The 13741-nt window shown below is 36.6% G+C and overlaps 1 protein-coding gene across 1 annotated transcript in view; it reads right to left on the reverse strand.

Moving 5' to 3' along the window:
• LOC118552477 (disintegrin and metalloproteinase domain-containing protein 5-like) overlaps nt 1–13741 on the reverse strand; it is a 163394-nt gene extending 149653 nt beyond the window's left edge. Inside the window, exons 1-2 of the mRNA XM_036118922.2 lie at nt 12996–13741; nt 12101–12180 (exon numbers count right to left, since the gene is read on the reverse strand). Coding sequence (XP_035974815.2) covers nt 12101–12180; nt 12996–13050 — 135 coding nt within the window. The 5' untranslated portion in view covers nt 13051–13741. The remainder of the gene's footprint in view (nt 1–12100; nt 12181–12995) is intronic.

Genomic DNA, 13741 nt, shown 5'->3' on the forward strand with positions numbered 1-13741 from the left:
ATTCAATAGAAAGAGTTTGAGAGAAGATCAGATGGAGTAGAAGACAGAATTGGTAAACAGGAATACAGATCAGTAGAAAATATTCAGATTGAAGCACAGAGAAAAAAATATAAAGAAGAAAATAAGAGAAGTGTGACCCATTAAAAACATCTAACATTCATGTAATTATAGTCCAAGAAAAACAGGAGAAAGAGACCAGGAAAGAAATAGATTTGAGGAATTAATCCCTGAGATTTTCCAAAGGTTATGAAAGATGTCAACCCACACTCTCAAATACTGTATTAATCCAAAACAGAATGAATACAAAGAAAACAAACCTAGGCATATCATACTCAAACAACTAAAACAAAAAGACAAAAGCACATATTTAAACAGCAACAAGAGAGAAAGGGCACATTACTTTCAAAAAACTTTTAAATAGAGTATGCCTAAGTCTCCCACAGAAACAGTGAACACCAACAGGCAATGGAAAGACATCTTCAAAGTGCTGAAAGAAAATGATATTCAACCAAGAGTTTATATCCAGCAAAAATATCCAGCGGATACAAAAGCAAAATAAACATATTTCTTCACAAGAGAAAATGAGAGAATTCATTGCCAGCAAACCTGCACTGAAAGAAACACTAAAAATACTGTGTTCTTTTTAATAAAAAGGAAATTGCTACAAGATAGAATCATGAAAATGTAAGAGAATGAAAACCACAGGTTTTTTTGTCTGTAAATTTAAGTGACTATCATTTGTTTTAAACAGTGACAGTAAGTGCTCTTTGTATTAAAAAAAAATACATAGTTGTAAAATATATAACAATGGCAAAATGACAAAAAGAACATAAATGGAGTAAAGTTTCAAGGTCCATGAGTTTTTCAGGCAGTGGTAAAAATATAAATTTAGTAATCACAAGGGTAATCATTAAAAGAATAATAAAAGAATGCATCACTAATAGCCTAAAAAGATAAATTAGAATAATAATCACATCATGGATTATAAACAGAGGAAAGGAAAATTTAAGAAAAACCAATGGATTTAAAAAATAATAATTATATGGGGCGCCTGTGTGGCTCAGTCAGTTAAGCAGGCAACTCTTGATTTTGGCTGGGGTCATGATATCAGGGTCATGGGATCCAGCCCTGCACTGGGCTCCACACTCAGCACAGAGTCTGCTTAAGATCCCTCTCTCCCTGCTTGCTCTTTCTCTCTCTCTCAAATAAATAAATAAAATAAACTTTTAAAAATAATTATTATTATACACTTTATAAAAGAGAAGCATTTTAAACATAAAACACTGAAAATAAAAGGATTAAAAATTACACCATGCAAACAATACCCAAAAGAAAGACAATGTAGCTATATTAATAGCAAGCAATATATAGAACAGACACATGAAAAAGTGCTCAACATCACTCGGCATCAGGGAAATGCGAATCAAAACCTCAATGAGATACCACCTCACACCAGTCAGAATGGCTAAAATTAACAAGTCAGGAAACAACAGATGTTGGCGAGGATGCAGAGAAAGGGGAACCCTCCTACACTGTTGGTGGGAATGCAAGCTGGTGCAGCCACTCTGGAAAACAGTATGGAGGTTCCTCAAAAAGTTGAAAATAGAGCTACCCTATGACCCAGTAATTGCACTACCGGGTATTTACCCCAAAGATACAAATGTAGTGATCTGAAGGGGCACATGCACCCCAATGTTTATGGCAGCAATGTCCACAGTAATCAAACTATGAAAAGAGCCTAGATGTCCATCAACAGATGAATGGATAAAGATGTGGTATATATATATATACAATGGAATATTAGGCAGCCATTAAAAAGATGAAATCTTGCCATTTGCAACGACGTGGATGGAACTAGAGGGTATTATGCTAAGCGAAATAAGTCATTCAGAGAAAGACAAGTATCATATGATCTCACTGATATGAGGAATTTGAGAAAGTAGACAGAGGATCATAGTGGAAGGGAGGGAAAAATGAAACAAGAAGAAACCAGAGAGGGAGACAAACCTTAAGAGACTCTTAATCTTGGGAAACAAACTGAGGGTTGCTGGAGTGGAGAGGGGTGGGAGGGATGGGGTGGCTGGGTGATGGACATTGGGGAGGGTATGTGCTATGGTAGGCGCTGTGAATTGTGTAAGACTGATGAATCACAGACCTGTACCCCTGAAACAAATAATACATGATATGTTAATTTTAAAAAAGAAGTTATATAAGAACAGCAAATTAAAACCAAAGAAAAGAGAAAATGAAAAAGTAAAAATAGAACTAGTGGATATTTTTTAAAATTACAACAGAGAATATCAACAAAGCCAACAGATGATTCTTTGAAAAGTTGAATAAATCTGATAAACCCTGGTGAGACTGACCAAAAAAAAATGAGGTTAGAAAAGTTACAAAAATATCCACTAACTACCCCTCAACTCATGAGGCTAGCATTACCTTGATACCAAAACCTGACAAAGTTACTTTAAAAAAAAGAAAGTTCAGGTCAGACTCTCTCATGTGATAAATGCAAAAATCTTAAAATATTAACAAATATTAACAGTAATGTAATATGTCATAGCTATGTTCAGTTTATTCCAGGTGTTCAAAGTTGGTTTAACATTCAAACTATCAATTCAGTAAAGTCAACCAGATTAATAGAATGAAAGAGAAACCTCTATCATTTTGATTCAGAAAAAGCATTTGATAAAATTTAACATCTATTTATCTAACAGATAATATTCACACAAATTCTTAAACACCACAGAAAACTTCACTTCACTGTAATATTGAATACTTTCTTTGAGATCCGGAAAGGGAAAAGGATACTTGCCATCATCATTTCTATTCAACTCTGTATGTAAGGCCCAGGCAAAGTAATAAGACAAAGGAAAAAGCCAAACAAACAAAGGGCATAGGACTGGAAAAAAAAAAAGTAAAAATATCAGTATTTTTAGATAATGTGATTGTGTTATTCAAAAGAATCTACAAAGTAGTTGAATTAATCAGAGTTGAGCAAGATAGAAAAATCAAATGTGTATCCGATACTAGCAAGAGAGACTGAAATTTACAAAATTAAATAATTTGTGGGGCGCTTGGGTGGCTCAGTCAGTTGTCCGTTCAGGTCATGATCCCAGGGTCCTGGGATCGAGGCCTGCATCAGGCTCCCTGCTCAGTGGGGAGTCTGCTTCTCCCCCGCCCTCTGCTTTCTGCTCCCCCTGCCTGTGCTCTGTCAGATTGATAAATAAGATCTTAAAAAAAAATTTAAATAATCTGCAACAGCATCAAAAATATCAAATACACAGAAATGTATCTAACAGAAGACATATAAGACCACTATGGAGGGCTATTTTTCTGTGTCAATACCACACTGGTCTTAATTATTCTAAGTATCAATATCTGAGAAAGTAAATCTTCACTCCCTGTTCTTTTTCTTTAGAGCTCTATTAGTTATTTTTAGCTAACTTTATTTCCATATAAATTTCAGAATGTTTGTCTCTGTAAAAAACAAAAAGACTTAATATTTTTGTTGTGATAGCACTGACTTCATGGAAGAACTGACAACATTATGGTTGATATGTATATATGTATGATTGTATGTATGATTATGTGGACCGTCTACAAGAACTCAAACCACCACCACTGGATGGTAGTCTAGATCAGGATTTTTTAAACTGCAGATTATGTAGTTAGTAGGTTACAAACACCCTTATTTTCCAACAGAAAGAAATTATCAAAGTGCATCACACACGCTTTGTAAGTAAGATCAAGAATATTTTTCATGAAACTTTTGCTTAAGCGATATACTCACTTATCCATACACAAGTATCTGTATAGGTATACAGAGACTATGCTTTAAAAATCTGTTTTTTATTGTTGATTACAGTAAAAAATATTTGAAAAAAATAGCAAGCAATATATAATATAATTCAAAATTAATTACAAGAAATAAAGGGGGACATTTTACAGTGATAAAAGCATCAATTAAAAGTTAAAATGCTACAATCTTAAACATTTTACACACTTAATATTCTATCTCCAAAATATATATAACAAAAATTGATGGAACTAAAAAAAAAAATTATATACAATTCAAAAGTATATGTGGAGATTTTATAATTATATCAGTTACATTAGGGACCCAAGAGAAATATCAGGAGGGCTACAAAGATTTGGACAGCACTATCAACTAAACTTATCTGACTTATATGCAACACTACATGCAATCACTGAAAAAGAAATATTCAAGTGCACATATAACATTTATCAAAATAGATCACATGAAGGATAATAAAACAAGTCTCATCAACTTTTGGATAATCCAGCTTGTATTCATATATAAGTAGCAATTAGAAAATTAACATAAAGAAACAACCATTTATCACAGCATTAAAATATGTCCAAAAAACCTGAGAATAAATTTAACAAAAGGTTTTCAAGACATCTACACTAAAAACTAAGACTTATTGAAAGAAAATCTAAAATATATGGAAAGATATACCATGCACATGAATTGGAAGACTCAATATTGTTCAATTTTCCCTAAATTGATCTGTAGATTCAAGGCAAACTCGGTAAAATCATAGCAGGTCATTTGTGGATATGAACAAATTGATTGAACTTAGAATAGTCAAGACAAGAATATGAAAAAAAAAAAAAAGTAGGAGTGCCTACACCAACCTGTATTGACTTATAAAGCTACAGTAATTAGGGCAGTGAAATATGGGCCAAAGTTTTGAAGAGCAGTCCAATGGCACAGAATAAAGAATCCTGAAAGAGCCACAAATATATATTTATCTGATCTTCAGTAGAGTTACCTTTATAATCTGAGGAGGATAAATGCCGTTCCATACATGCTGCTCAGTATCCATATGGAAAAGACAATGAACTTTGACTTCTCTATCTCATGATAGAAAAAACAAATCCAGATAGATGACAGACTAAATGTTGAAAGGAATATAAAGCTCCTACACAAAAACACTGGGATATATTATATAACCCTGCAGTAGGCAAAAATATCTTAAAAGAAATGCAAATAGCAATTAGGAAGAAATAAAAGATTAATAAATTGAAATTAATTGATTAAATTCTGAGACAACAAGAAAACAAGCCACAGACCGGGAGGGATATTTGCAAAAGATACATCTGATAAGGGACTGTTATCCAAAATATAGAAAGAACTCTTATAATTCAAATGAACAACCCCATTAAAAATGGGCAAAAGAACCAAACAGATACCTCACCAAAGATATACAAATGGCAGATAAGCATATGAAAAGATATTCCACATCATAAGTTATTAGTGAATAGTGAAATTAAAACAATGAGATACCACTACATGCCTATTACAATGGCCAAAATCCAGAATCCTGACAACACCAAATTCTAGCAAGGATGTGGAGCAACAAGAACTCTCTTTCGTTGCTGGCAGGAACACAAAATAGTACAGCCATTTTAGAAGAAGTCTCGCAGTTTCCTACAAAATTAAACATACTCTTATCATATGATCCAACGATCACAATCCTTGGTGTTTACCCAAAGATGAAAACAAAAAAACACACAAAAACCTGCACATAGATGTTTGTTGCAGCTTTATTCATAATTGCCAAAATTTTCAAGCAAACAAGATGTTATTGGTAATTGAATGGATCAACTGTGGTACATCCCAAAAACGGAATATTATTCAGCATTAAAAAGAAATGAGCTAACAAGCCATGAGAAGACATGGAGGAAACTTAAGTGAATATTACTAAGTGGAAGAAGCCAATCTTAAAAGGCTATTTATTGGATGAGTCCAACTATATGACATTCTGGAAAAGGTAAAACTATGGAGACAGTGAAAAGATCAATGACTTGTCAGGGGTTAAAGGGAAGGATGCCAAGGTTGCTTTCCGCTCAAAGATGCTCCCAATGGTCCCTCTACCACGAGGTCCGCATAGGCAGTTCACAGCATGGCAGTTTGTGTTTTCTTCGGGATCAGGTGGAGGAACACTCCAGGAAGCTGTGATGGAGTCTCAAAAACATAAATTAATCAATGCAGTGACCACCCTATCATATTTACAGGTCTCACTGATCCTCAAGAGGAGGGAATTATACAGGGTGCACATCAAGAAGTAGGACTCTTGAAGGACATCTCATATATATATACAGATATAAAGAAATATATCAAGTACACAGGTATGGTTATCATTGGATGGAAGAGGGAAATGGGAATGGGGACTAGGAATAAGGGAAAAAATATAATAATAAGGGGCTGGATGGAACCATTAATCATAGTGTGGTATGAAATTAGAGGAGCATAGTATACATCAGTGCCTGAGATCCAAAAAATCCTCAATGTGGTATTTCAAAAACACTAAATTTGAATCAAATTCATCACAGAAACTGACTTAAGAACATACTACATGACTGCTGGAATGAATTGGAGGACATTCTGCAGCACACTGATAATTCTTCCTAATTAAGCAGAAATTAATGAATTTCCCACCTTCACTGCTTTATGTGGGGGCAGGGTGGTTGGGGGGATGTGAGGATCTCAAAGATATTCTGGGTCATATTTTATTTGTGGACATGTCTTCTTTAGTTTGCTCTATTAGTAAAACTTGTAGTTGCAGGAATGATGAAAAAGATTTTTCATATTGTTCATTTTGGTTGTTCTTCTGGAAGGAATTATGTATACCACCATCATTCACAAAATTCATCTAAAATAGAACTAGGAGTCTGGTGGTTGTGGTGGGAAAAAGTACGCAAACATTATTATGTAAGTAAAACCAAGCAACATGAAAACACTACACCACCCCTATAAGATACTAGGACATGAACACCAAAGAATATTAATAATAATCAAGTTCCAAGGGGTTGTAGAGAGCAGCTTCAGGTGGCATACATTTGGTATGTTGGCGAATACCCTGAGACTCTACCTTACTGTTCCAATTTTCCCTTAAATAGCCTTGGCTCAGTCAATTTGGGCTTTAAGAGGAATCACCATTTGTTATTAATATAAGTTTCTAGGGCAAAATGTTTGTACCATAATACTTTTCAGCCCAGAAACCAAGGAAGAAAGAACAAAAGGAAAAGCAATTAGTATTACTTCTTTCTTTGCCCACTAAACTAAGTGGGCCTCTTTTTTTGTGTAACAGATAGTAATGAGTGTTATATTTGATCAAATCATGTGAGGATTTGGAACAGGCCTCGGCTGCCTTTAATTCCTTTATCTAACTCAAAGAAGTCATTTAGGACACTCAGAAATGTGCAAGTAAATTATTTCTTTTTCATTCCTAAATAGATCTTGGTGTGTGTTTAGAGTTGCCAGGCATCTTGTACATATGGACATGTCCTTAATTTAACAATTTTTATCCTACGCCCTGTACTGACCTTGTCAGAACACCCAAAATATTCTATATTCAGCTTTTTTCAATAAATTACAAAACTTTCATAGTCAGAGCTCTTTTCCACCACAATAGCTGGTGTTTAAATCATTTAAATGGCGACACAAGCCAAAAATCATACCTTCAGAAATAAAGACCTATATGATCTCTCAGCTCTCCATGTAGGCTTATCTGAGGGAAATCCAAAAGGAGAGACTGAGAATTAAAAATACTTATTTTTCATATTCAAGAAAGGGAAAGGCTTTCTCTGGCCAAAGTCCCAAGTCATGAACAGTTAACCACTGTTAGAGAGAACTGGTCAGAACGCACAATCAGAAAATCAGCCAATCACCAACAGCCACACTCAAATAACTAGCTTCTGGAGTCAGCAAATCAGTGACAGCCCTAGGCGCTAGGGAAGCATCAGTAAATGCCTCACTCCACTGAGGATGTGATCAACAAGAGCCTTACTCCACCAAGTACATTAACACAGCTGAGAGCATGTCCATACCTAAACACTCTCCCTTCTGAAAGGCCACTAATCCCTGAACACAAGCCTTCCCAAAATCTTAGGTGAGATTAGCTCTGGGTTTGTTCGAGAAGACTGTGTTTACAACTGGCCCTTACAGGCAAACTGGAAGCTCATTATTTTTTTGAATCACATATCAAGTTCAGTGTTTATTTTATATCATAAAATATTGATATTTCATATCAAGTTTATTGTTTATTTTACAAGTTTGCAACCCTTTCAATGGTTCAATTCATTTATGATTAGCTATGAGTTTGGACTTGTGACAGATTCACCGACACAGCTGTGAGATTATCAAACTCAATATTTTCAATTCTTTTTGAAATATTTTGGACTATTATCTATTTTTGTGTATATTTAAATCCCAAATGCCAAAATTCTATACAGTTTGCCAACTGTATAGAAAAAGTCCTTTTGAAGCTCTTTGTACAGTATGCAATTGTTCATTTAACATCAAAAATGGTGGAAAGTCAAATATAAACCCACATACACCAACAGCTATGCAAAAGAGATGAGTGATTTACTCATGTAGTACCAAAGAAGGTGATACAACAAATTTTTTGGATTGAGAAAAATTCGAAAGATATAAGAATTGCAACAGACACTAATGGTTTTGCACATCAGTCTTTCTACTTAGATGACTATTTGAATGTACAATTACCAGAATTATTTTCTGATTCCAAAACTGCAAGCAAAATTTCAGGTGCCCAGTTGAAATCCACTGTGATAATTAAAGAATGTAATGGCTTCTCTTGCAATTACATAAGTCATCAGAGATCTACACATGTCAATTGTTAGGGCACAGCCCCAGGTACAAGTAATCACAATGCAGAAAAAATGTTTTCTTTGCTTGCATAACATTTTTCTCATGAGAACAGAGCCTACTTATAAGGCTATTTGAAAGTAAAATCCCTTCCAAATAAGACTTCAGAGACAACAGCAAACTTGTGTAGAGACTCCCTTATTGAGTTAATAAGAAAAATTGTACTGCTTTTGTGGAGGTAATATAAGTACAAATTTTTGTGGGTGTTTGTATAAATATGCAGAAAATGTTAATTTGAAACTGAAGCAGGGCACCTGGGTGGCTCAGTCGGTTAAGCGTCTACCTTCAGCTCCGGTCATGATCCCAGGGTCCTGGGATTGAGTCCCTCATCAGGCTCCCTGCTTGGCGGGCAGTCTGCTTCTCCCTCTGCCCCTCCCCCCAACTCATGCTCTCTCCCATGCTCGTTCTCTCTCTCTCTCTTTCTCTTGCAAAAATAAATTTTTTTAAAAAGAGAAAGAAAAAAAAGAAACTGAAGCAAAGCATGAATAATTCTAAGAAGGTGTTGGCTGTCCTTGCCATATCAAAGAGCACCTGATGTCCTTTCTCTCGACAGTGAGATTATTGTCAAGCTATTGCTTTCTTCCTTCATCATCTAAGCTGTTTGAAGTGAGTGATTAAAAGATTTTTATGATTTTGCTGATGTTCAGTATTCTTCAATTCTCTTGCATTCACTAAACCCGTTGGCTCTCTTGAACAAGTGCAGTTGGGAGAATCCTCAGTTTATTTAAAGCACTGAAATCATCCTTTAATTCTAAAACAAGGCCCAAAATATTCTTGTTGACTTTTTACATAATCTCGCAAAGTGAGGCCTATGTATTTCTTTTTCAGAGTTACCTCTTTAGCAATAGGATTTTGCAAACTGGAAGAAGAGCAAACAGTGTTCTTGAAATGTTCCATTGTATAAAATTGTGTTGAAGAAAGAACTGAGCCCTGTCCTCAAAATGTATCCCTCTGGTGTCAAGTCTGTTCTCAAAAGGGTAAACATTCCTTATGAACAAGAAAAGAAATTCCAACTTGAAGTGGATAATTAGTATGGCACGTGCTCTATCTTCCGAAATATTTTAATACCTTGAAGAATTCAGTTCTTTTATCTGGATGTTACTAAATAGTTTTCCAGCATGGGAAAAAGTAGAGTCATCCTGTGTAGTGTTGAAGAAGAAGACAATAAAATTTGATGAAAATATTCTGGTTTTGCCAATGAACAACATTTTAAAAGACTGTCGATTAAGAAATACAACATAATGGTGAAGAATGCAAAAGCAAGCTAAGGACAATGATGAGAGTTGTTAACTTCACAATGCTAATGACCAGTGTTGTTTTTTTTTACCACTAAATGTTCATTGGGAAAAAGAATGAAATAAGTAAGTTATATGTGACCACTGTAGAAACTATGTTACAATATAAATGGAATAATTGCAAGGAGTTTTATAAGCAAATTCTGTAAAACAAGAAATTGATAAGGCAAGTCAAATCATCAGGGAAATACAATTCAAGAAAGAGGTACATAATTTAGATACTGTGAAAGGTGAAATGAAATGGAGTCACTTATGTCAAGGGGTTTTAAAATGGATCCAGGAGGCCATAAAGGAAAAGGGATTTATGCATGTCTTCACAGGGTGGAACCATGAACTTTTGCACTAAGCCAAAGCTGTGAACTGGGCCAAACTGCAGATATTCCAACAACTCAGATCAAGCATTTGCTATAGGAAGAGACTTTCCTTAGTGATTGTCTTAGCAACCAGTTATACTCAGCCAAGATTAGTTTTCTGCCACCAACACTAACCAAAATTCTTTGTCAACAACATATAGGAGCACTCTCTTTTGTTTTAAAAACCTCTTTTTTTTGTTGTTGTTCCCTGCGGGGACACAATTTGGGTTGCTACTGAATCTGTGCTTCTTGAAATGCAATTCTGCGACCCCAAATAAATGCTTTTCTTATGTTTCAATTCCACCTCTTTTCTTAGACAACAATACTTACAATTTGTTTCAGATGAACAACAAATAATTTTTCGTATTTAAAATTATTTAGTATGCCCATGCAATACCTCTTTTTTATCTTTATGTACATATGCATAGGCAATTAGAAATAATTCATTAGGTACCCATGTTCTTATTTCTTAAATCTGGGAGGTCTCTATGTGCCTCCTAGGCATTCTTACTTTTGCAGGTCCTCCCTCATATTATATTGAATATATTAAAATACAAACACATCCCACATTAAGAATAATTTTCTGTTGCAAAAATATTAAAAGGAAGCTTTTAAAATTGTTATAGTTAAAAGAAACACACTAAACTTTCATATTATTAAATGACTTTTTAAACATGCTAGAGATTGGACAAGTGGGGAACTCAAAGATCATCTCCTCAGTGATCAATAATAGAGAGAGAGGGTTGGTATTATTCATTTCAGGAAGAAGGAAACTAAACAAGAAGTCCAGCGGAGCCCCTTCTTTCCAATCAGAAAAAAAAAAAAGCTGGAGTAGCACTCATATACTTTGCATGACTAAGAATTCACTTGGTGGGTGGTGGGTGGGGTTTGGGGTGTGGGTGGTAAATGAAACCCAGCTACTACAGGAAGAAAATGTAAAGAAATAGAATATGGGGAGGAGAGGTTACCTTCAGAGAACTAGGGGTAACAAGGGAAGGAGAAACCTGTTACAGTGTATCCTTATGTAAAACACAGAAGGAAGGTTTTTAAAAACCACGAAAAAGAAAAAAATTAATTTGGAGACCCGTAATTATGACTAGCATTAGATTATCCTATAGTAGAAGGAACCATGTGAGAAGTAGATTTTTCTGGGGAATTAGAGAAGGATAATATGCAGGCTCCTCTACAAGCTAATTAACAGATCATCTTTCAGCTAGCTCCTCAGGGACTCTGAGAGCTGAGGCAAGTAGCTGGAGGAAATCATGAGGGCTAGGAGTAGGGGACCAGAAAATTCAATAATCAAAAAAACAAAAAGAATACTATTTCAATACAATATTTTAGACAATCAAAATTAGTGCAAAAAAAAAATCCATGATGAACAAGTTATCAAGTTTTAAAGAAAGACAGTGTCTGACCCCGACTCACCCCACCGGCCATACCTTTATCTTGGTCCTGGGGGAATTCGTTTTTTGCTATTCCCTTAAATTTTCTGCCTGAGTCAAGCACTTTGTCTGCTTCTCCCTCCTCCTGGCCCTGGTGGATCCTATCCGTAAAATCCTTCACCTCAACAGAAACACACACATACAGAGTCACACATATTCCTACACTTCAAATTGCTCCTTGTTGTGAACCCAGTTCCAGCTGTCAGCTCTGCCTCCAAGAATTCTGTTCCCACCTCCATTCAGCAATTTTGGTCTTTATATTAAAGGCAACTTAACACAATTTAAGATATAAAAATATTTCCCAATTACATTATTTTCTGGATTTCCTTTTGCATCAGATGATGAAATCTTCTCAGGAACTGTGGTCTGCAGAAATGTTTTATGAGAACCTAAAATAAAAATAAGCAAAGTTATTTTGATACCTACAATCCTACATTATCCATTTCTAAATCCAATCCCTCATTTGTTTCTCTACATTACCCAATATTTTTTGGTGTAATCTATGTATCTACCCTTCCTTTCCACTGTGTGTCTGGTCTGGTCGTCCTTACCCACAAATTTCTTGGCCCTTGTCAAGATGTCAAGTCTTTATTTTCTCTCTGTCTCTCAATCTCTACACACAGACAGACACACACACATAGAGGAAGAGACAGAGAGAGAGATCCCCGGTTAGGCAGTTGGACCGTTTGGCTCAGTAATACTGAATAACCAACTATGGTATTGTAAAAGAGGTGTGCAAAAGAGAAACACAGGTACGGCAAGAAAATGCGATCATTTGCAGGGAAAGATACAGAATACTGACTATAAGAGTGATCTGCAATTTTCAGTAGAGCAGGGGGAGGATAGCAGTCACCAAATCAGGAAATCATTGACAAATAGGTTCTTTGTGGCGATGCAATTATTTCTAGAATAGCAGAATTTTGTTTGTGGAAAAGACCCCATTATTTCATTTTTTCCATTTTACAGACAAGAATACCAGCCCAGAGACGTGAAAAGATTTTCTGCCTGGAGGCTGCCTCTGCTTTTTTGGCCACGGACGCCGAAGCGAACGGCAAGAAGAAAGTGGGTAGGGAGAGCGCGGGGCTGGGATAAGGAAGGTCTGGGTCTGGGGCCTGGACCAAAGAATACAGTCCCCTAAGCGAACACAGTCCCCTCCTCCCCCCGCAAGCCTGGATGGCAAGCGGTAACAAGTATCTGGACTTACCCGAGCCTGCGTGCAGCTCTCCAAGCCGGGTGAGAAGGACCAGAAGAAGGAACATGGCTCCGCTTTCTTGGAGCCGGGCTGGCGTTGTAACAGCAGTTGAAGCGTTCGGGAAGGTGGAGGCGCAGCTCGCGCAGGACTGCTGAGCGCGGCGGGTGCGCACCCGGAGAGGGAAGCGCCGGGCGGCGCCGCGAGAAAGCCGAGGGCTCTCCGCTCGCTCTGCTGCCCCTGGAGGTAGCTTAGCTCGGTAACCGGCGCCCTGCGCCGGCGAGCCGACCAGGGAGAGCTCGAGGACAAACTGTCAACAGCCACACACATTGGGCTTATCGTTAAGGAAGGAAAGACTGGCATTTTCTTTTCTTTTTTTAAGATTTTATTTATTTGAGAGACAGAGAATGAGAGAGAGAGCACATGAGAGGAGGGAGAGTTAGAGGGAGAAGCCGACTCCCTGCAGGAGCAGGGAGCCCGAGATGCGGGACTCGATCCGGGGACTCCAATGTCATGACCTGAGCCGAAGGCAGTCGCTTAACCAACTGAGCCACCCAGGCGCCCAAGACTGACATTTTCAATTCTCAGATTAGGGTGGTGCCTGGTTGAGGCTTTCGTTTGTATCTTGTACTTAGATCAACGATCTCTGAAGTAATTTCTAGTTTCAACGAGGAGAAAGAACAAAGATAAAAATGCTCAAGTTACTGCGAGCGATGAGTCTCCTCCTATGGCACTTACATATCATCCACACAGGTGAAATG

The sequence above is a fragment of the Halichoerus grypus genome, chromosome 3 (assembly GCF_964656455.1).
Source record: "Halichoerus grypus chromosome 3, mHalGry1.hap1.1, whole genome shotgun sequence".
NCBI lineage: Eukaryota > Metazoa > Chordata > Mammalia > Carnivora > Phocidae > Halichoerus > Halichoerus grypus.